The sequence below is a fragment of the Delphinapterus leucas genome, chromosome 2 (assembly GCF_059928025.1).
Source record: "Delphinapterus leucas isolate spDelLeu-1000000601 "Yukka" chromosome 2, BTC_Dleu_Yukka2, whole genome shotgun sequence".
Taxonomy (NCBI): domain Eukaryota; kingdom Metazoa; phylum Chordata; class Mammalia; order Artiodactyla; family Monodontidae; genus Delphinapterus; species Delphinapterus leucas.
This window is the reverse complement of record NC_143130.1, coordinates 45,107,562-45,131,748: the sequence shown is the minus strand read 5'-3', so window position 1 is coordinate 45,131,748 and position 24,187 is coordinate 45,107,562. Positions and strand designations below refer to the sequence as shown.

The window sequence follows — 24,187 nt, the reverse complement described above, 5'->3', positions numbered from 1 at the left end:
TCACATCCCCAAATAAATAAAATAAAAATCATCAACAGCCCCCCCCCCAAAAAAAACAAAAACAAAAAACAACCCTATCTTAGTCAGAAATGTTTTGATCAAGGAGTACTTCTAAGGGGGTTGCTTAGTCAGTTTTTTTTTTTTTTTAACTTTAATCACATTTTATGAAATGTAGGAAAGATTTTGGTTCTTTGGGCAAGGAAACGTGTTTGCCCATTTTTTTAATTGCTAGTAAGATTATGTAATTAAAAAATTAGGGCAAAGAAAGGAGACTTACAACTGTTCATTTATAGGAATGTCACTTTCCTAAATCTAAAGCAGACCTTTATACATCACAGTGTATAAAGGGTATACACTCTCACAGTGTGCTATTAAAATAAAATCTTAATATATTTTATTTATATAATTATAAAATACATAATACAATATAATATAATTTATTCTTTGGTGAAAGGAGCCTCTGCCCTCTGGTGTAGGGAACATTTTTCTCTGCCAGAGTAGTAGTGTGACTAGATTAATAACAACCACAGAAAATTTTCCAAAGGAAATCGAGATGATAGTTCCATTTGTATTTGGATTATCAAGGTGAATTTTGACTGTTCAACCATCAGTCCCCTTTAAAGAAGTGTTGAAGCCTAAACTTGCCTCAGGCATCATTTTATCACTTCCTTCCTGTATTAGCTTGACCATATGGTAGTCATGTAACAAAACCACTACTGTTTGGTCTGTTGAGCATAATTCTAAAGAAAACATGAAAAAACTTTTTCTTCAGAAAAGGAATTGCTGTTGATAGTGTGTAATTATGTTTTGGTTTGGGAAGAAATAAAAGTTAAAACAAAAACTAATTTATTAAGAATAGTTCAGTCTTATTAGTTGCTGTGATGGGTAGGTGAGTGTATGTAGTATGTTTTTAAAGAAAGACTCTTCCCAAAGGCTTTATCTCATTCTCAGTAGCTCTTCCCTTTTTGTCCTGTACAGATACATCCCTTGCCTCTTTGATAATGGCCAGGATGGACTACTAGCTTTAGCTATTAATCTGTTCCCTTAAAGCTTGTCAGTTTTCTTTTGCATGTGCAAGACAGCACCACACTCATCAAATTGTCATGAAAAAGTCAGTAGTGAAGATGGAAGTTCAGTGGACATTGAACTGGATCTTACCTTAGCTACAAACCCACACAGAAGCAGGAGAAAACCATATAACCAGGTGATGAGGGACTAGCTCAGCACAGGGTCAGAAATGACACCAGCTTCAAAATAATACTTTCTATTTAACGCAAAGGGAAAGGCAAACAAAACACATGAAACCTGGAGCATGTTGTGTAAATAGTAAGGCCCAGGAATCAATTTTTCCAAATGCACTTTGTAACCACCTTGTTCTCTTCAGAAATGCCAGACACGAAAGCTGAAGATGAAGTGGATTTTCTGAGTAATACCAAGGAGAGTTCAGTTTCTGAAGAGGTGGCTGTAGGAAACGTAGCTTCTACGCCGGAGGTGAAACAAGGCCCGAAGACCCAGGCGGTAAGTCTGTATGAGCACAAAGTGTGTTTAGGCTGCTCTGTTGTGTCTGATTTATGGCCTTGCTTGGGGGATTGTTTTTGATTCACAGTAGGATTTTTTTCCCTTTCTCCCTTGTTCCCTCATATACAAATGTGGACATGTTGCAGTGAAGCTTTTGCATAGCATAGTTTTAGAATGGACCCTCCTGCAGGGATCCCTTGGAGATAATAATGAAAAATGCTTTTCCTGTGAGCACAAGACTTTCCAATTTGTCATGAGGTTTAACATGTCACAAGATGGGAATTACCAGAAAAAGGGATCTATTAACCCTTCTTAAACCTGACTCTTCTTTCTTTATATAGAAACTGATAGCAAAAATGAGATTTTAACTTAAAGCTCAATACTGACTAAAATATGAAGTATGTCATTTTTAATGATGGAAAAAAAATTCACTAGGTTTTCATAATAGCTCTATTGAGACATAGTTCACATAACCGTAAAATTCACTCATTCAAGTAAAGTGCACAGTTTAGTAGTTTTTAATATATTTACAAAGTCTTAAAACTGTCACTGCCGTCTAATTTTGTAACGTTGTCATCATGCTGAAAAGAAACCCCATGTTCATTAGCAGTTCACTACCACCCCCCTCAGCTAACGGCCACAAATCTCCTTTCTGTCTCTATGGGTTTGCCCGTTCCGGAACTTCATATAAATGCAATTATAGAATATGTGGCCTTCGGTGACTGGTTTCTTTCACTTAGTGTAATGTTTCAAGGTTCATCCATGTTGTAACATTGATCAGTATTTCATTTCTTTTTATTGCCAAGTAATATCCTGTTGTATGGATATACCACATGTTGTGCATTTGGATTATTTCTACTTTTTCGCTATTGTGAATAATAACTGCTCTGAACATTTGTGTATAAGTTTGTGTGGACATATGTTTTCATATACTTAGTAATGGGTGTGCTGACCCATATGGTAATTTTATATTTAATACTTAACTAAGTTTTCAGAAATGGTTTTCTTCAGGGTCTTGAGATTATTGTTCTTCTTGTTTAAAGCTATTAACTTGTAAAACAGAGAACTTAAACTTGTTGAGAGAAACAGGGTTCTAAGCTTTAGATTCCACACTTGTCTTAAAAAAAAGAACACCTTTTGGAAGCTGAAAAATCGAGTTACTGGCCTAAATCATATTGCCCGTCGGAAAATGAACCTTCCTTGTCTAGACTTGAGGGTGTACTGTGTTTGCTCTTCAGAGGGCTAAGTATTTTTTCATAAAGTTACCCCAGTACATAAACAGAACTATACCCTCCCAAAATGTTTCAAGTGTATGGACTGTGATAAACAAGCTTCACTTTATTGGAGTACAGTGGTAGGGAGATGCTGACTGTTTTCACCCACCCCTTATTACAGATAGTATCCATGACTAATGCCTGGTTGGCTACTTGTACAGCAGGCACTATACAGACAAATATTGCTTTTGCCCCTGGGGAAAGAAAAGAGAACACACCCTGCATGGGTACATGTGTCTTTGTTTCCAGGAGCCCCTAAAAATGGAAAGGAACAAACTCACATCCTTGAATTCAAATGCCTCTGTTTCTTAGTCTTCCATCTGAAGTCTTGCTAATTAGTGTTCTTGAGTGCAGCCTGATGCTTGGCCATAGACCTTTTGCTTTCCCATGAGGATATCTCTGTCCTGACTGTATCTTGACTACTATAAAAAAGAAAACAAAACACTGTATTTTTAAAAGAAAGTACCTCCTCTCCTCGTCTCTTTCCTCTTCTCATTTTTCCTCCAGTTTTAGGAGTTGAGATAGGTAATATTCCTCTGGTTGGTCATCAAGCCTCATTTTACAGATAAAAGAATTACACCCTCAGAGAGTCACATGGCTAGCTCAAGGTCAGAGCCTGCTAGAATGGGAGCTTGTAGTTTGGTTCTAACCTAGGACTTGCCCAGTGGGGTGCTTTGCTCCCTGACTCTTAACCCCAGGCTCTGTGACTGTGGGTATATTCTAAGGAGCATCAATATGTGAGAACCATGTAATTTGTCTGTTGCTAGGGGTTATCTGTGCTTTGTGTCTGCCTTCACTTAGCGTAGTTAGAGAAAGCATACGTTAATGGAATTTTTAGTTCATGAGGATTTTCAGGTCTACACAGTGGAGGGTTTTGTGTTCACAGCATTCTTAAAGTGACGTGAAATCTGACCACTGACCTCCCCTCCCTGTTGCTCTGCCAGCCTTGCCTTACTTGCTATGGATTGAAAGGAGAAAGCATGGACACACAATTTGATCTTTCCAATGCCCCATTTTCTCTTTTTATCCCATTTAACTTTCCACATGCTATATTCATTGAGAAGTTCCCAAACGTTTTTGGTAAAGGACAGAGAGTAAATATTTTAGGGTATGTGGGACTACAGTTTCTGTAACAACTAATCAACTTTGATGTTACAGTGTGAAAGCAGCCACAGGCTGCCTGTAAACAAGAGTGTGACTGTGTTCCAATAAAACTTTATAGAAATTTGAATTTCATATCATGAAGTAATTTAATATTTTGAAATATTCTTTTTTGAATTTTTTTCAATCATTAAGAAATGTAAAATCTACTCAGGGTGTTTTTTTACGGGCTGTACAAAAACAAGCGGTGGCCTAGTGGTGGTAGTTTGTGGGCTCCTGACCTAGAGGATACTTGTGCTTCAGTGGATGAAAAGAAAGAGAAAGCAAGTAGAATTTTCTTCTTTTCTAAATTGTTTCAGCTTGCCGTGAAAGCTCTGGTTATTAACCTGCACGTAGGAAGGTGGAGAGTTCCGATTCTGTGTTTCTCCTGAATTTGCTTTTTGACTTAGTCTCTCCAGGGCTCAGCTTCCTTACTCTATTCGTCTTCTAGCCTTAACCTTCTGGAGTCTGGGTTTGCAGTCTGAAAAGGGTTACTTGAGCTTGTGATTGTAGTCGAGGGTGGAGTGGCATTTGTTTAGCATTATTTAATTCAATCTTTCAGACACATGGCCAGTCTCTTTGTTGGCCTTGGGAATAAGCCAGTCATTGCTTCACTGACTCATTGTTTCACTGAATCATCCTCTTCCAAATGTAAAACGGGAAAAAACTGTGTATCTTACGCTTTGCTGCTCTCTTGAAAACCTAGAGCATAGGTTCATAAAGGAATTAGGCAGTATCAAGAATAGTGCTTGCTTATATCCTCAGAGAAAACGCATGTGTGTGTTAAATGCTACAGGTGTCTCAATACATGATATGTGGTCCTAACGGATATTTCTTCACTGAATCGAAAACTGTTCACAATTCCAGAGGCCAGGTTTTATACACAATATGGTCCATTCCCATTAGTCATTTCATCAGCATTTTTCTTTCTTTTTTTTTTTGCGGTAAGCGGGCCTCTCACTGTTGTGGCCTCTCCCGTTGCGGAGCACAGGCTCCGGATGCGCAGGCTCAGCGGCCATAGCTCACGGGCCCAGCCGCTCCGCGGCATGTGGGATCTTCCCGGACTGGGGCTCGAACCCGCGTCCCCTGCATCGGCAAGCAGACTCTCAACCACTGCGCCACCATGGAAGCCCTCATCAGCATTTAGTAGTCGTGGTTGTTATTAAGTATTGCCAAAGCCTTAATACTAGTTACAATTTAATATTCAACGTTATCCCTTCTTATATACATTCCTGGTTTCAAGGTTCTCAGATTACCTCTTGTAGTCCTCTTTTTTTCCCCTCAGTGAGTTAATATATATCAAGTACTTAGAGCCTGACATGCAATAAGTACTACTTAGCATTATTATTATTAATTAGTTTTATAACTTTAGATTCCAATATCCTTTTTACTAATTTAAGTAACCAGTGGCATATTGTGGTTCCTAAAACAATCAAGCCTCAGGTTCTGCTTCTTGAACATTGTTATAAAAGCTTCAGGAATAGCATCAAATGTTAATTTAAGTTGGGAGACATGGTGCTTGTTTTACTTCTGAGACCTTTAGAATTTGAGTGAAGCTTAAAGATTATCTGAAGTCTAATACCTTTGCTTTATAGGAGGAAAAAAATGGTTTCTGGAAAGTTAAGCGACTTGCCTCATTTTACAGCTAGTTAATTCTGTATGCTAGACTAGAACCTCATTTCTGTGTCCGTAATGTTTCTGCTATACTGTGGTTTCCAGAAAAGTCATCCTGAGGGTATACTTCTGGGGAATTCAGTTCACTTGGGTGGACTTTTGCATTTTAAACAAGTACCCCTGAATGATGCATACACACCCTAAGATTCTAAAACCATTGCATTATACCCTCGTGCTTTCAGTGATAGTTGGAGAAATTCCTTTGGCTGTTTTAGGATCTAAGCTGATTCACTTTAAAATAAGTCTCACGTTCTTATTATAATTTGTTTAGCTGTAGCTAAGTACCATCAAGATGGTATTTGTCCAGAGAGTTTGCTTTTGATGTACAATTACTAAGATTTTCCAGACCTGCCGTTTATTTCCTAAAGAATGATATGACTGGGTGTAGAGGTGACATTCAATACTTGAGTCCAGAACAGAAAGCTTTCTGGGACCATTCACCTTGAGAATATGCTCCATGGTGACCAGGAAGGAATTCTGACTCCTACTTCCCTGACCCAGTGCTGCAAACCAGCATACTCCATGTCCTCTGTGAATCTTTTCAACATGTGGCCAAGTTCATTAGGAAAGAGCTTGCTTCCCTGGGGTATCTGTTCATTAAGGTATTTCTGTAATAGTTCCTTTTCCAGATGATCATTGCAGAAGCTCATTAGCCATATGGAAGAGTTAATTCGGCAAGCCAGGTATATCTTGTCAGGATGCCCATGGTCCTAGCAGCCAAACACCCAAGAACAAATATGTTCAAGCACAACTATAAAATCCCATATGTTGAGTATTAGGTTACTGGGAAAGTCTACTCTTCATTTAACACACACTCCCCAATCAGAACCATGCTCCCTTTTTAAAAAAATAACTACACAGGGCTTCCCTGGTGGCACAGTGGTTAAGAATCCGCTTGCCAGTGCAGGTGACACGGGTTCGAACCCTGGTCCGGGCAGATCCCACATGCCGCAGAGCAACTAAACCTGTGCGCCACAACTACTGAGCCTGTGCTCTAGAGCCCGCGAGCCACGACTACTGAAGCGCGAGCACCTAGAGCCCATGCTCCACAACAAGAGAAGCCACTGCAATGAGAAGCCTGCGCACCCCAATGAACAGTAGTCCCCGCTCGCCGCCAACTAGAGAAAGCCCGCGTGCAGCAACGAGGACCCAGCGCCGCCAAAAATAAACAGATAAATAAATAAATTTATTTTAAAAAAAACCGGCACAGCCAAACATTAAATTAACTGAATTTCCATTCTTAGTTATTTTTACAACAATATTAATATTTGTTTCTTCAAGGTTGTGGTAAGGGCAGTGTTGGACTATTTCCGGTTAAAATCTTGAATTCTCCCTGTAGTTTGATTATTTTCTGTGTTTCCTTCCTCTTGTCTCAAGGGGGCGAGCTTGCATTTCCATCCCTAGTCCAGGAATCTTTTCAAAAAAGTTTTCGTTTTGTGTGGCTTTTCACACCCTTCATGCACACCTGCCATAGGAACATATGGCAGCTCTCAGGCTATCTGGTAACTAACTGGACTGGTCGTAGCACTGATATTCAAAATGACTCACACATCCTACCCTCTTATTTAACAGTTTTCAATTTTAAAAAAGTCTCTGCTATCATATTTACATACATATAGTTTTGTGGTATACGTGTCATCTAGGAAAAAGCAAAGTGGCCTCTTCATGTCGCCAGTAAGTCTTCTCTGCGTATATTTGGCATGTAAGAGAACTAGCACTGCGCCCACCCCCCGCTGCCAATTATCCTTTTTGGGTCCAAATCTAGAGCTAGCTTCAGTCACAGGGAAACATACTCCTCAGCTTTTTCATACAGAGTTTTTGGAGATACTCTGGATGTCTCTTCTGAAATGGGGTTAACAAGAAATTCTCCAAGCGTTCTTCTAGAGAAGATAGTTGCAAAAAAGAAGTGCCTTAAAGAACCCCAGATCACAAAGCCGTAAGTGGAAAAACTACATCCTTAATGTAAAAATATCTGTAAATAATACATGTAAGAGTATAATTTAATGATCTAACTTTACATTTTTTCCTTTTTTTAAAAAACTGAGGCATAGATGATGTACAATATTATATGTTTCAGCTGTTCAGCAGTGATTCACAATTTTTAAAGGTTACGTTCCATTTATAATTACTAAAAAATATTGGCTATATTCCCTCTGTTGTATAATATATCCTTGTAACTTATTTATTTTATACATAGTAGTTTGTCCCTCTTAATCCCCTGACCCTATCTTGCCCCTCCCTCCTTCTTTCTACCCCCTGGTGACCACTAGTTTGTTCTTTTTATCTGTGAGTCTCTTTCTGTTTTGTTATATTCACTAGTTGGTTTTATTTTCTTAGATTCCACGTATAAGCGATATCATACAGTATTTGTCTTTCTCTGTTGGACTTACTTCACTTAGCGTAATATCTTCCAAGTTCATCCATATTATTGCAAATGGCAAAAATCCATTCTTTTTTATGGCTGAGTAGTAGTATACCATTGTATATAGCTATACATTTTTCAGTGACCTTGAGGAAATTATTTAATTTCTCTGATCTCCATCTTCCCACTTGTATAATGGTTAGGTAATCTCTAATGTTTCTTCAGGTTCTTAATTTTTAACCAGTGTGTGATTCTAAAATGATAGGAATAAGTTCATGAATGTTGGGGTGTATATCTTACTGTATTGGAGTAAAAGGGCAACCGTGGAGGACATTTTAAAATCACACTTCCTTTAATGGCCAGTTCTTACTGATCACTTTTTCTTTGAACATTTTCCAGGGTGTTTTGCTCTGCAGTCTTACTTTGATTAATAATCCACTTCTTTCTCTCATAGAACTGCTTAATCATAGGTCATATGTGCATTTTGGAGGAGGCATGTGTGTCTTTTCTCCCCCCCCCCCACCTGTTGGGACAAAAGAACCAAATGTGATTCTTATCACTCTTTTGGCCCATTTGTTACACTCCTCATCTCACTTTTGTTCATTCTTATCTCATTATATTGACAGCCAAGGTTAGTAGCCAAGCACAGTGGAAAGATTATGGAGCCCAGTAAACCACGGTTTTAATCCCAATTCTGGCCCTTGATCTGCCACTTTGATCCATTTGTTTAGAGGCTTAGTTTCCTCATCTATAAATTTGGGATAATGATGCCAACTGCAAGAGTTATTTGTACTAACTAGAGTTAGTATAGTGTCCAGCATGTACTAGACGTTTTATAAGCAGTAGGGTGTAACTCTAATCTCATTTTAAACTAACTCAGAATTATCAGACCCACTCTTAAGACTCTATGGATGAATGATTTTAAATAGGTGATGGTTAAAATGATCTTGGAAGAAGTTACCAACTGTATCAGGCCCCATAGTGTTACTTATTTAAATTACCATGTCAGTTGGTGTTTACTGTGAAGGTGCACTGATTTATTCAGAACTTGATTCAACAAATGTTCTTGAACTCTGTGCTAGACCTTAGAAATGCTGAAATGAAAATAAGCCTGTCTCCACATTCAAATTCATATTCCAGTGGGAAGAGACAATTACTAAACCAATAAGATACAGTCTGGTAAGTGTTAAAATATATAGGCAAACTCAGGGTGGCTTATGAATAGATATATTTCAGCTAGATAAATGGTAAATTCTCCTCTCTAAGTTCCTATATACCCCCTGGGAGGAGGGACATTTCTAAGGAATGGTGTATTATTTTTACACTGTTTACCTCAAGTGGCTTCCCAAGTTTCATTTTAAAGGAGGATTGTCTTTTGTGGGGGTGAAGATATGTGCATTCCATGTCAGAAACTCAGGCTTGGGTGTAACCGTTATTTCTGCCAGTAGACTTGGAAGGGCCCCCACCGGGCGACCTCTCAGAAAAACTAGTGTATTGCTTCTGACCCCAAGTTCTATGTTCATCTTACTGACATAAACATGACTTTATGGCTGCTTGTTTTCCCCTCTTAAGAGAAGAAGCTTCCATAGTAGAAAAACGAAAAGAAAAATATCATTTGATCTATGGAGAAAGGCTTAGGTCCTTCTCAGTGATGCACATAATTGGGACATTTATAGATTTCTCAGATTTTGATTATGTATTTTAAGAAGATGCCTTGCTGGTTGGCCACCATAAGAGTAAAGGTGCACGCTGTATATGGAATTGTTTATCCAGAAAAGGTTTCAGGGGTACTGATTTCTGATATTTTGGGCCCATTAGGCTGCTCAACTTCGTGATGTAGTCTGTGGCTTTGATTTCCTTTATTCGTTCATTTAGTAAACTTTAAATGAGTACCTTTCCCTCTCAAGGTATTGCATCAAATATGTAGGGAAGTAAAAAAGAGGTTAGATATTGTCTTTGTCCCCAGTTTAGTTAAATAAAGAAAGCACATACAGGCATAATCACAGTCTGTGGCTGCAGTATGTGAGATGTGCCATAGGTGCCTTTAAGGTGCTCTAGAAGTTCACAGAGAGATGAATTCTTCCTGAGAAGTGCTTGTTTGAAATGTAGTGATGTTTCCTTGGTGATAACCTTGTTGTAACACACATGGTATAAATATTCATTAGAAAGTAGGGATAGGTTCAGGGAACCTTTGGTGTGCTCTCCAGCTTTATAGTTCTTTATTGCTTTCACAATGTACTTGGCCCTTCAAAGATCCAAGAATTGCGAGAAATGCCCCAATTTCAGTTTAGGAAACTGAAAAGTAACATTCACCAAAAGAAGCATAAAGAATGGAAGTATTTGGTAATATGTGAACCATGTAGGAATTAAAAAGAGTAGTACCTCTGTTTAAATATTTCCATTCAGCCAGTATAAATCTACATTCCCTCCTTGCGTCTTTCATGCAGTGATATAGCCATTTTGCTTCCATTCTGAGAACCCCCAAAGCCCCATCCCTCCTTGTGGAACCGAAGAATTGTGACATGGTCTTAAGTCATTGCCACGTGTGTAGTCTTCAGTAGAAAGTTAGTTGATAATGAAGATACTTTCCATAAAGTTCAGAACAGAAAATACTCTTAGGAGCACAATTAAAATATCTTGAGTTTAAGTCTTACTCAGAAGTCACAGTAAGCCAAATATTTTTTATATTGATCTTCCATATCTGTGTAGCAGTTGGCATTCTGTCCTGAGTCATTAGAATTGATATATATTTAATAGTTTTGAAAGCCTAGTCATTATGCAGTTGGAATTTGGCGTCGAACCGAAGTATAAGAATGAAATAGATTTTTTGTGTTTGGTTCCTGGATTTGTATTGAATATAGTTGCAGAAGATGATTTCTGGAACAGTTTGAACTACTTATAACAGGAATAATTAGATTAAGTCTATAGCTCCCCAAAGTGGACACTGTGGAAAGTGTTTATTTGAATGTCTAAATTTGACTCGGAACTTTCATTCATGCGAGATATTCAGTAGTCCCCCCTTATCCATGGGGCGTGTGTTCCCAGACCCCTGTAGATGCCTGAAACCTTGGATAGTGCCAAATCCTACGTAGACTGTTTTTTCATATACATGCATACATATCTGTGAAAAAGTTTAATTTATGAATTAGGCACAGTAAGAGATTAACAACAACAATAATAAAATGGAACAGTTATAACTGTACTGTAATAAAAGTTATATGAATGTGATCTTTCTCTCAGAATACCTTAAATCTGTAATGTCTTTTCCATCTTGACTAAGCACGCACGGTGCCCATAATTTCTGCAGTTTGAGGTGCTATGGTAAAAATAGCACTATTTTCTTTATCCTTCTTCACAATTTCACAGAAAATTCATCCTTACCATAGATCTTAGCAACCTCAGCATACGATTCCCCCCCCCCCTTCCCTATTAAGTCTAGAACTTTCATCTTTCACTTAAAAGATGCACTTTACATCTGTGGTAGATCCAAAATGCCAGCATCACTACTCTTGTGATTTGGGACCATTATTAAATAAAATAAGGGTTAGTTGAACACCACACTGTGTACTGACATAGTCAGTCTGATAACCAAAACAGTTACTAAGTGACTAATGGGCAGGATATGCCGGACAAAGGAACGACTCACGTCCCAGGTGGGGCAGAGAGAGATGATGCGAGATTACATCAGACTACACAGAATGGTGCACAACTAAAAACATATGAATTGTTTACTTCTGGAATTTTCCATTTAATATTTTCTGACTGTGGTTGAGCACAGGTAACTAAAATCATGGAAATTAAAACCTCAGATGAGGGGGGACTACTGTATACATAACACATGTGTGTGTTTCTTTTACTACATAGAACATGCGATACTTTTCGAGCATCACAGCATCTGGGAAATTTTGCTCTACCCCTTTCCTGAAGCAGTAGTTAAAAAAAAAAAAAATAGGAGAGGGGGATAAATCGTGAAAAAGCAAGACTTACTTTCTTGCTCGGAGTCTCCTTGAAGAAAGATAGACCAGTAGAAAAATGTACTTGAGTTGGAGATACCTCACCACCCCTTTGGTTTGTTTGCACAAATGGAATGGGATCATAAGATTCGTAGTGGGACCATTTAAAGGTCTTTTCTGCTCCCATGCAGTCCTGGCCTGAGGAACAGGGGCGGGAGCTTCGAGACTAGGGTGGCGCGAAAGCCGTGTGGAGGACGGGCTCTTGGTGATCCAGCCAGCCATCAGGGCTGTGCCACTGAGGTGGGAGAGCCAAGTTCAGGACACTGGTCCACAAGAGACCTCCCAGCTCCACGTAATATCAAACAGCGAAATCATCTCCCAGAGAACTCCATCTGAACGCCAAGACCCAGCTTCACTCAACGACCAGCAAGTTCCAGTGCTAGACACCCCGTGCCAAACAACTAGCAAGACAGGAACAAAACCCCATCCATTAGCACAGAGGCTTCCTAAAATCATAAGGCCACAGACACCCCAAAACACACCACCAGACATGGACCTGCCCACCAGAGAGACAAGATCCAGCCTCATCCACCAGAACACAGGCACTAGTCCCCCCCACCAGGAAGCCTACACAACCCACTGAACCAACCTTAGCCACTGGGGACAGACACCAAAAACAATGGGAACTACGAACCTGCAGCCTGCAAAAAGGAGACCCCAAACACAGTAAGATAAGCAAAATGAGAAGACAGAAAAACACACAGCAGATGAAGGAGCAAGATAAAAACCCACTAGACCTAACAAATGAGGAGGAAATAGGCAGTCTACCTGAAAAAGAATTCAGAATAATGATAGTAAAGATGATCCCAAATCTTGGAAATAGAATAGACAAAATGCAAGAAACATTTAACAAGGACCTAGAAGAACTAAAGATGAAAAAAACAACAATGAACAACACAATAAATGAAATTAAAAATACTCTAGATGGGATCAATAGCAGAAAAACTGAGGCAGAAGAACAGATAAGTGACCTGGAAGGTAAAATGTGGAAATAATTACTGCAGAGCAGAATAAAGAAAAAAGAATGAACAGAACTGAGGACAGTCTCAGAGACCTCTGGGACAACATTAAATACACCAACATTTGAATTATAGGGGCTCCAGAAGAAGAAGAGAAAAAGAAAGGGACTGAGATAATATTTAAAGAGATTATAGTTGAAAACTTCCCTAATATGGGAAAGGAAAGAGTTAATTAAGTCCAGGAAGCACAGAGAGTCCCATAAAAGATAAATCCAAGGAGAAACACTCCAAGACACATATTAATCAAACTATCAAAAATTAAGTACAAAGAACAAGTATTAAAAGCAGCAAGGGAAGAACAACAAATAACGCATAAGGGAACCCCCATAAGGTTAACAGCTGATCTTTCAGCAGAAACTCTGCAAGCCAGAAGGGAGTGGCAGGACATATTTAAAGTGATGAAGGAGAAAAACCTACAACCAAGATTACTCTACCCAGCAAGGATCTCATTCATATTTGACAGAGAAATTAAAACCATTCCAGAAAAGCAATGCTAAGAGAATTCAGCACCTCCAAACCAGCTTTACAACAAATGCTAAAGGAACTTCCCTAGACAGGAAACACAAGAGAAGGAAAAGACCCACAATGATAAACCCAAAACAATTAAGAAAATGGTAATAGGAACATACATATCGATAATTACCTTAAATGTAAATGGATTAAATGCTCCAACCAAAAGACATAGATTGGCTGAATGGATACAAAAACAAGCGCCGTATATATGCTGTCTGCAAGAGACCCACTTCAGACCCAGGGACACATACAGACTGAAAGTGAGGGGATGTGAAAAGATATTAGATGCAAATGGAAATCAAAAGAAAGCTGGAGGGTTTCCCTGGTGGCACAGTGGTTGAGAGTCCGGCTGCCGATGCAGGGGACACGGGTTCATGCCCTGGTCCGGGAAGATCCCACATGCCGCGGAGCGGCTAGGCCCGTGAGCCATGGCCGCTGAGCCTGCGCCTCTGGAGCCTGTGCTCCGCAATGGGAGCGGCCACAACAGTGAGAGGCCCGCGTACCGCAAAAAAAAAAAAAAAAAAAAAAAGCTGGAGGAGCAATTCTCATATCAGACAAAATAGACTTTAAAACAAAGACCATTACAAGAGAGAGGCAAAGAAGGACACTACATAATGATCAAGGGATTAATCCAAGAAGAAGATATAACAGTTGTAAATATTTATGCATCCAACACAGGAGCACCTCAATACATAAGGCAAATGCTAACAGCCATAAAAGGGGAAATTGACAGTAACACAATCATAGTAGGCGACTTTAATACCCCACGTTCACCAATGGACAGATCATCCAAGATGAAAATGAATAAGGAAACAAGCTTTAAATGATACATTAAACAAGATGGACTTAATTGATATTTATAGGACATTCCATCCAAAAACAACAGAATACACATTCTTCTCAAGTGCTCATGGAACATTCTCCAGGATAGATCATATCTTGGGTCACAGATCAAGCCTTGGTAAATTAAAGAAAATTGAAATCGTATCAACTATCTTTTCCAACCACAACGCTATGAGACTAGATATCAATTACAGGAAAAAGTCTGTAAGAAGTACAAACACATGGAGGCTAAACAACACACTACTTAATAACCAAGAGATCACTGAAGAAATCAAAGAGGAAATCAAAAAATACCTAGAAACAAATGACAATGAAAACACAATGACCCAAAACCTATGGGATACAGCAAAAGCAAGTCTAAGAGGGAAGTTTATAGCAATACAATCCTACCTTAAGAAACATCTCAAATAAACAACCTAACCTTACTCCTAAAGCAATTAGAGAAAGAAGAACAAAAAAACCCCCAAAGTTAGCAGAAGGAAAGAAATGAGAAAGATCAGATCAGAAATAAATGAAAAAGAAATGAAGGAAACGATAGCAAAGATCCATAAAACTAAAGGCTGGTTCTTTGAGAAGATAAACAAAATTGATAAACTATTAGCCAGACTTACCAAGAAAAAAAGGGAAAAGACCCAAATCAATAGAATTAGAAATGAAAAAGGAGAAGTAACAACTGACACTGCAGAAATAAAAAGGATCATGAGAGATTACTGCAAGCAACTCTATGCCAATAAAATGGACAACCTGGAAGAAATGGACAAATTCTTGGAAATGCACAAGCTTCCAAGACTGAACCAGGAAGAAATAGAGAATATGAACAGACCAGTCACAAGCACTGAAATTGAAACTGTGATTAAAAATCTTCCAACAAACAAAAGCCCAGGACCAGAGGGCTTCACAGGCGAATTCTATCAAACATTTAGAGAAGAGCTAATACCTATCCTTCTCAAACTCTTCCAAAATATAGCAGAGGGAGGAACACTCCCAAACTCATTCTACGAGGCCACCATCACTCTGATACCAAAAGCAGACAAGGATGTCACAAAGAAAGAAAACTACAGGCCAATATCACTGATGAACATAGATGCAAAAATCCTCAACAAAATACTAGCAAACAGAATCCAACAGCACATTAAAAGGATCATACACCATGATCAAGTGGGGTTTATTCCAGGAATGCAAGAATTCTTCAACATACGCAAAACAATCAATGTGATAAACCATATTAATACATTGAAGGAGAAAAACCATGTGATCATCTCAATAGATGCAGAGAAAGCTTTTGACAAAATTCAACACCCATTTATGATAAAAACCCTGCAGAAAGTAGGCATAGAGGGAACTTTCCTCAACATAATAAAGGCCATATATGACAAACCCACAGCCAACATCGTCCTCAATGGTGAAAAACTGAAACCATTTCCACTAAGATCAGGAGCAAGACAAGGTTGCCCATTCTCACCACTCTTATTCAACATAGTTTTGGAAGTTTTAGCCACAGCAATCAGAGAAGAAAAAGAAATAAAAGGAATGCAAATCGGAAGAGAAGAAGTAAAGCTGTCACTGTTTGCAGGTGACATGATACTATACATAGAGACTCCTAAAGATGCTACCAGAAAACTACTAGAGCTAATCAATGAGTTTGGTAAAGTAGCAGGATACAAAGTTAATGCACAGAAATCTCTTGCATTACTCTATACTAATGATGAAAAATGTGAAAGTGAAATTAAGAAAACACTCCCATTTACCTTTGCAACAAAAAGAATAAAATATCTACGAATAAACCTACCTAAGGAGACAAAAGACCTGTATGCAGAAAAGTATAAGACACTGATGAAAGAAATTAAAGATGATACAAATAGATGGAGAGATATACCATGTTCTTGGATTGGAAGAATCAACATTGTGAAAATGACTCTACTACCCAAAGCAATCTACAGATTTAATGCAATCCCTATCAAACTACCACTGGCATTTTTCACAGAACTAGAACAAAAAATTTTCACAATTTGTATGGAGACACAAAAGATGCCAAATAGCCAGAGCAATCTTGAGAAAGAAAAATGGAGCTGGAGGAATCAGGCTCCCTGACTTCAGACTATACTACAAAGCTACAGTGATCAAGACAGTATGGTCCTGGCACAGAAACAGAAATATAGATCAATGGAACAGGATAGAAAGCCCAGCGATAAACCCATGCACATATGGTCACCTTATCTTTGATAACGGAGGCAAGAATATACAGTGGAGAAAATACAGCCTCTTCAATAAGTGGTGCTGGGAAAACTGGACAGCTACATGTAAAAGAATGAAATTAGAACACTCCCTAACACCATACATAAAATTAAACTCAAAATGGGTTAAAGACCTAAATGTAAGGCCAGACACCTTCAAACTCTTAGAGGAAAACATAGGCAGAACACTCTATGACATAAGTCACAGCAAGATCCTTTTTGACCCACCTCCTAGAGAAATGGAAATAAAAACAAAAATAAACAAATGGGACCTAATGAAACATAAAAGCTTTTGCACAGCCAAGGAAACCATAAACAAGATGAAAAGACAGCCCTCGGAATGGGAGAAAATATTTGCAAATGAAGCAGCTGACAAAGGATTAATCTCCAAAATTTACAAGCAGCTCATGCAGCTCAGTATCAAAAAAACAAACAACCCAGTCCAAAAATGGGCAGAAGACCTACATAGACATTTCTGCAAAGAAGATATGCAGATTGCCAACAGACACATGAAAGAATGCTCAACATCATTAATCATTAGAGAAGTGCAAATCAAAACTACAATGAGATATCATTTCACACAGGTCAGAATGGCCATCATCAAAAAAATCTAGAAACAATAAATGCTGGAGAGGGTGTGGAGAAAAGGGAACCCTCTTGTACTGTTGGTGGGAATGTAAATTGATACAGCCACTATGGAGAACAGTATGGAGGTTCCTTAAAAAACTACAAATAGAACTACCATATGACCCAACAATCCCACTACTGGGCATATACCCTGAGAAAACCATAATTCAAAAAGAGTCATGTACCAAAATGTTCATTGCAGCTGTATTTACAGTAGCCAGGACACGGAAGCAACCTAAGTGTCCATCAACAGATGAATGGATAAAGAGGATGTGGCACATATATACAATGGAATATTACTCAGCCATAAAAGGGAATGAAACTGAGTTATTTGTAGTGAGGTGGATGGACCTAGAGACCGTCATACAGAGTGAAGTAAGTCAGAAAGAGAAAAAGAAATACCATATGCTAATACATATATATGGAATCTAAAAAAAAAGAAAAAAGGTCATGAAGAACCTAGGAGCTAGACGGGAATAAAGATGCAGACCTACTAGAGAATGGACTTGAGGACACGGGAAGCAGGAAGGGTAAGCTGGGACAAAGTGAGAGAGTGGCATGGACATATATTATATACTACCAAACGTAAAACAGATAGCTAGTGGGAAGCAGCCGCATAGCACAGGGAGGTCAGCTCCGTGTTTTGTGACCACCTAGAGGGGTGGGATAGGGAGGGAGGGAGGGAGACGCAAGCGAAGAGGTGTGGGCATATATGTATATATGTAGCTGATTCACTTTGTTATAAAGCAGAAACACACCATTGTAAAGCTATTATACTCCAATAAAGATGTTAAAAAAAATAAAAGAAAATAAAGGTCTTTTCTGTTTGTATTCCAGATTCTGCCACTACCGGAAGTCAAAATCTTCCAGAATAAGTTGTTCTTGTTATAGAATCTTAGTGTAGGGCGGCAGTTGTAGTCTCTGTCATGCAGTCTATACCCTGTAGTTTGCAGTCTATACCCAGAGTGCTCCAGTGCTCAAACAGCCTGCCCTTGTTTGCCCAGCTAGTTAGCACAGAGCCAGGCCCAGGACCCCAAACCCTGGAGCCTTGCTGTGGGCCGGCCTCTCCCTGCCTGCCCACCTCTACTTGAGAGATCACCTCATCTCACTGAAGTCATCTCCTTAGTATCCCACTGTCAGCTGAGGCACCCTGCAAACCTCTCCAGGTCTGTGCTTCCTCTGCTGGGGAAATACTTAAATAGGACCACCTCTCCTTATCAGTGACCCTCTTCTGTTTTACGAAATCCTCACGCCATCCCCATACGTGGAGAGAAGTCATGGGAAGGGCACAGCTGAATCTGCACACTGAGTCCTGTGCTGCGGGCATCTGCTGCCTGGTCAGCTCTGCAGTACTGCCTGCAGCAAATTGCCGTCTCACGCGGACTCTTGGAGGCCTGTGGTGGGGCCTCATGCCGGTCACAGTGCAGGGCAATCTGGACAGATGTAAGAGTCTCACCTCTTGTTGCTTTTTGCTTTCCAGAGCACGGCAGCTTGCTTTTGATGTGTGCTTGTCCTGGGCTGCCTTCTCTGTAATTTAATGCAATTTGTTACTTACCAAGGCAGGGGGGTCTTTGGTTACAAACGAGCCCGTGTGAGTCGGTTAGGACTACAGGTGGGTTTAATGATGCTTCCTGGCCATGCCACGGTAGACGAATGGCGTGAGACAGGGAAGAGCCTTGTGCTTGCCGTGTCCTCCACTAGGGGAGGTAACCCAGCATCCCTGGGAAAAGCAGAAAGGGAGGAAGATCCCCTTTCCAGTGCCCTTCATCTTTCTGTTTCTATGAAAATAATAACTTACGTAAATGTGCTTGTGGGCTCTTGTGTTTCTGACATCATCGATTCATTCCTTTGCCAGCTTTCCTCATTTTGCCATCCCAAATTCTATTTTATTCATTTCCCCATTGAATCATCTACAAGCCAAGCTCCTTTTAGGCAGAGAGGTCTAGGAGTTGCATCGGGTTGCAGTGGGTTGGCATCAGGCCTCTCCCTCCCATGCTGGGCTAGTGGCAGAGGTGGAGAAAGAAGAGCCAGGGCCACTGCATCAGCTACAGGCCTCTTGAGATTGGATCAGGGCCTGGACCAGTCTGGAGGGGGATGCATGACAAGAAGCCCCAGAACCCGTGCAGTGTGTGACCTCCACTTTGTGGGCAACAGGACATCCATTCCAAGAGACTCAGGAAATTTTTCTCTCATTCCACCCCTGTGAGGCCAGGGATTGTGGGAAGCCACAGACTGACTTGTCAGCAGGGGAAGCATGGAGAGAGCACATATATATCCATGCATGAGTTCCTTACTTTTAAACGTTTATAACAAAAGATTCCAGTGATAAATGATACTGTTAGAATGTATTCCCTTCCTACAGGACTTACTGTTGTGCATTTGCAAAACTAAATCAAGCCTTTAATTTGCAGACACCTACTGTTTTGTGTGTTGAACACACAAATTCTATTATAATAGAAACTGAGGGTGCATGATGGGTTAAATGAGTAAGATACATCCCATCCCTCAAGAAGCTCTGTTAGGAGAGATAAAGGAATGAACCACTAGTTGGCATCTGAGTCATGGGAACTTAGGGAAGGAATCATCTCTTGTTTAGGCCTATATATACCAGTGTCCCTTCTGTTCACTTTTGGTGGCATTATAACATCAGGCATGAAGTGGAGTTCTGAAATGTCTCACCCAGGGGATTTTCCCCTGTTGACAGCCTTGCTGGCCTTAAAATAGGGAGCTCTTTTCATTCCAGTTCCAGAAAGTGATGCTTGTGTTGTGATTGTTTTGCCATGGAACAGTTCCTGTCTCTATCACCATTGTACACAACGCAAATAGGCTGTGTTCCTTCCTAGGAGTCATTAGGTTTCCCTAATGGGATGATCTAGAGGAAGAAAATAGAGCTCTGGCCCTCCTCCCTCATTAATGCTGTGTCTGCTTCACATCAAGCTCATTGAATTGTTTTTCTCCTTACTTGAGACTGTTCTTTCCTCCTTGACTCAGGAAGAGGATTTAAATCCTAGCTTTCTTGACGTGGGACTTTAATACATTTGCTGTTGCAGCTGAACCCGCCTTGCAAGCCGTGAGCAGAAATGCTGTTTCAAGATTGGCACATAATATGGACAGTGCTCTGAGGTTTGCTTTATAAGTCGAAAGACTGTGTCCCGTAGGCTTTGAGAGTTTGTCATTGGCGCACTCCACCTGCATAGCCCCCCAGGCTCGATAAAGCCAATGGAGGTTCTTAAGAAATGCTGGAAACACTGAGTACAGATGATTGACATCTGCTGCTCAGTGTCATAGTGACCATGTGTCTCTACCTCCTCACTTTGGTTTTGGTGTCATACTGGGAGCTCCTGTTTCAGCTGTCCCTGGAGCCGGTGAGGGCTGGGGGTGGAAAGCTCATCAGAGCCTAATAATGCTTAGTTTTCTCATCTTTGTTTTATTCCCCATGGGGACCTTTATTGCCACATGTCTATCTCTTGGCATGGCTCTTCGTTTAAGTAAAAACAAGATAACGCATGCCCTTTCAAGAATCATCTCTTGTTTAGGCCTATATATACCAGTGTCCCTTCTGTTCACTTTTGGTGGCATTATAACATCAGGCATGAAGTGGAGTCCTGAAATGTCTCACTCAGGGGATTTTGCCCTGTTGACAGCCTTGCTGGCCTTAAAATAGGGAGCCAGTTTTTTCATTCCAGTTCCAGAAAGTGATGCTTGTGTTGTGATTGTTTTGACTCAATCTCGTTATTTATTTATTTTTTTTTAGACTTAGAGTCCCCATGGGTTACCTAATTCCAGCCACTTATTAGTGGACAAACATGAAGGTGCCCTGAAAGCGACTGATGTGAAAAGTTGCCTTGATCCTTCCTCCGTAAGGCTGGTTAGTGGGAACATGGAGCAGGAAGGAGGGAGGTAGCAGAAAGGAAAGGGAGGATGAAGGAGAGCTTTAATGTGGGGGTTGAGAAAGCAGAAGGGTAACAAAACATAAGCCTCCTTACAGCATCTGCAACTGACCAAGCTCTAAAGGCCTGGAACGGCAACAGCTGTGAAAAGACCCAGGTTGTCTCATTCTTCTAGCAGTTGTTCGTATAAGTTCTTACAATTTATCACCCCAGCACAGACTGGGGAAGATGAGATTATAAAATGAGATATTAAAAAAAGAAGGAAGGCTGGCCGATTTCTCTTCTGAAAAGGATTTTATCACATAACCAATTAACTTAGTCTAATGGAGGGAGATAATTGCACAAATCTAAATAAGTAGAAAGTGGGAATTGTCAAAATATTTTTAAAAGCAAGGGTCTAACTTTTAGATGTACAGTTACTCAGGAAATTTCAACAGCTGTTGCTAAGCAGAGGCACTGCTGGGCCATCTTTAATGTAATAGACAGCACTTTAAATATTGGCACTTGTTTTCACAAAACAAATGTTTCTTTAGGAACTTCTTTTTGATAAAGAAATAGTAGTAAGACACTTGACAAATGCTTGTCATTGATTTTACATTTTTAAACATTTTAACAAGGTGGCCTCTTAAAGGGATATAACTCCCCCCCGCCCCCCACCCCGCATCCCCCAAATGCATATATGCTCTGATGACCACAGGGGGTAGCACAGGGAACTCAGCTCTGGCAGGAAGAGAAAAATATATGAAGTCTTCGACCGTGTCTTTAACTTCCATTCCTTAGAATTATGCCTTGTGGCTCCTCATATTACCTGCCCCAGGAGTGAAGAGCCACCGTATAATTAGATTGCAACATTTGCACTCTGTGGAGGCTCTGACAAGTGAATCTTTTTGAAATTGCAGAGTTTTCAGATAGCTGGAGGTAAAGCCTTAAGTGCTGGTGCTTCCATTTGGAAGTCTTTGCTGGAGTATATTTCTAAAATACCTATGTATTTGACTGGCTTCTTAAATACTGAACAAAATTTATCCTCTTCTTGATGGCTTAAGAGTATCATTATGGCTATCATTTGTTGTGTAATAAAGATGTACATCAGTGGGCACTGATCCTACTAAGCAGTCCAGAAACTTGGATGAAAGAGTTACTCATGTCAGTTTACCTCTTGGTCATTTGCCTCAGTCTTTCAAAAATAGAATGAGACACAGTCGGCCATGTGGTCTATGAGAAAGTGCCTTTCAGCTAAATTCATTCACACATAGACCATGGAAACAGTCTTTTCCTAAAGAATTTTATTTGCCCTTCAGAAAACCATCTCTGCTTTTCATTCCTGCTGTAGTTACTCTTAATTCATCAGCTTCATTCAGAATATTGGGAAATTGTTTGGGCCTCGCTTCACATATATAAAACTGAAGGCATTGGCTTTCATATAGTCTCTCTCTATTTTTCTTTCTTTTTTAAAAAATTTATTTTATTGAAGTGTAGTTGATTTACCGTGTTGTGTTAATTTCTGCTGTACAGCAAAGTGATTCAGTTATACGTATATATACAATTCTTTTCCATTTTATTTTCCATTGCGGTTTATCCCAGGGTATTGAATACAGTTCCCTGTGCTGTACAGTGGGACCTTGTTGTTTACCTCTTCTATGTGTAATAGCTCGTATGTGCTATGTAACCCCAACCTCCCAGTCCACCCCTCCCCCCACCCCAGCAACCAGAGGTCTGTTCTCTGTGTCTCATGAGTCTGTTCTGTGTGAGTCTTTTCTGTTTCACAGATGAGTTCATTTGTTGTATTTTAGATTCCACATATAAGTGATATCATGTGAAGTTTGTTCCCTTTCTGAGTTACATCACTTAGTATAATAATCCCTAGGTCCATCCATGTTGCTGTGAATGGCATTTATTTCGTTCTTTTTTATGGCCGAGTAGTTAGTATTCCATTGTGTGTGTGTGTGTGTGTGTGTGTGTGAGAGAGAGAGAGATCTTTTTTATTCATCTTTTGATGAACATTTAGGTTGTTTCCATGTCTTGGCTATTGTGAATAGTGCTGCTGTGAACATAGAGGTGCATATATCTTTTCGAAGTACAGTTTTGTCCATATACATGCCCAGGAGTGGGATTGCTGGATCATATGGCAACTTTATTTTTAGTTTTTTGAGGAGCCTCTATACTGTTTTCCATAGTGGCTGCCCTAGTTTATATTCCCACCATCAGTGTAGGAGGGTTCCCGTTTCTCCACACCCTCTCCAGCATTTGTTATTTGTAGATTAATGATAGCCATTCTGACCAGTGTAAGATGGTACCTCATTATAGTTTTGATTTGCATTTCTCTAATAATTAGTGATGTTGAGCATCTTTTCATGTGCCTGTTGGCCATCTGTATGTCTTCTTTGGAGAAATGTCTGTTCAGGTCTTCTGCCCATTTTTTGATTGGGTTGTTTGTTTTTTGTTGTTGAGTTGTATGGGCTGTTTGTATATTTTGGAAATTAAGCCCTTGTCAGTCGCATCATTTGCAAATATTTTCTCTCAGTCCATAGGTTGTCTTTTCATTTCATTTATGGTTTCCTTTGCTGTACAAAAGCTTCTAAGTTTGATTAGGTCCCATTTGTTTATTTTTGCTTTCATTTCTATTGCCTTGGGAGACTGACCTGAGAAACCATTGGTACGATTTATGTCAGAGAATGTTTTGCCTGTGTTCTCTTATAGGAGTTTTATGGAGTCATGTCTTGTATTTAAGTCTTTAAGCCATTTTGAGTGTATTTTTGTGTGTAATGTGAGGGTGTGTTCTAACTTGATTGATTTACTTGTGGCTGTCCACCTTTCCCAACACCACTTGCTAAAGAGACTGCATACAGTCTCTTAAGCTAGAAAGCTTTCATCCCAGACTCCTTCTTCTTAGCACAAATCAAAAAAATTTTTTTCAGTCAAATTTAACTTATCACTTCAAACTTCTGGGTTAGATATTCATCTTTTCTCACCTGGACTCTGGTTTCCTTACCACTAATCTCTTTCTGCCTTACAACTCAGCAGTTCTTGAACTTTTTGGTCTCAAGATTCCTTTATACTTTAAAAATTATTGAGCATTCCAA

At 39.7% G+C, this 24,187-nt stretch overlaps 1 protein-coding gene across 16 annotated transcripts in view; it reads left to right on the top strand.

Moving 5' to 3' along the window:
* Positions 1–24,187, top strand: part of AKAP13 (A-kinase anchoring protein 13) — a 342,746-nt gene that overhangs the window by 186,900 nt on the left and 131,659 nt on the right. For all 16 annotated transcript variants that reach the window (XM_089906833.1, XM_030764022.2, XM_030764018.2 and 13 more), the window contains one exon: positions 1,385–1,518. In XM_089906833.1, coding sequence (XP_089762959.1) covers positions 1,385–1,518 — 134 coding nt within the window. The remainder of the gene's footprint in view (positions 1–1,384; positions 1,519–24,187) is intronic.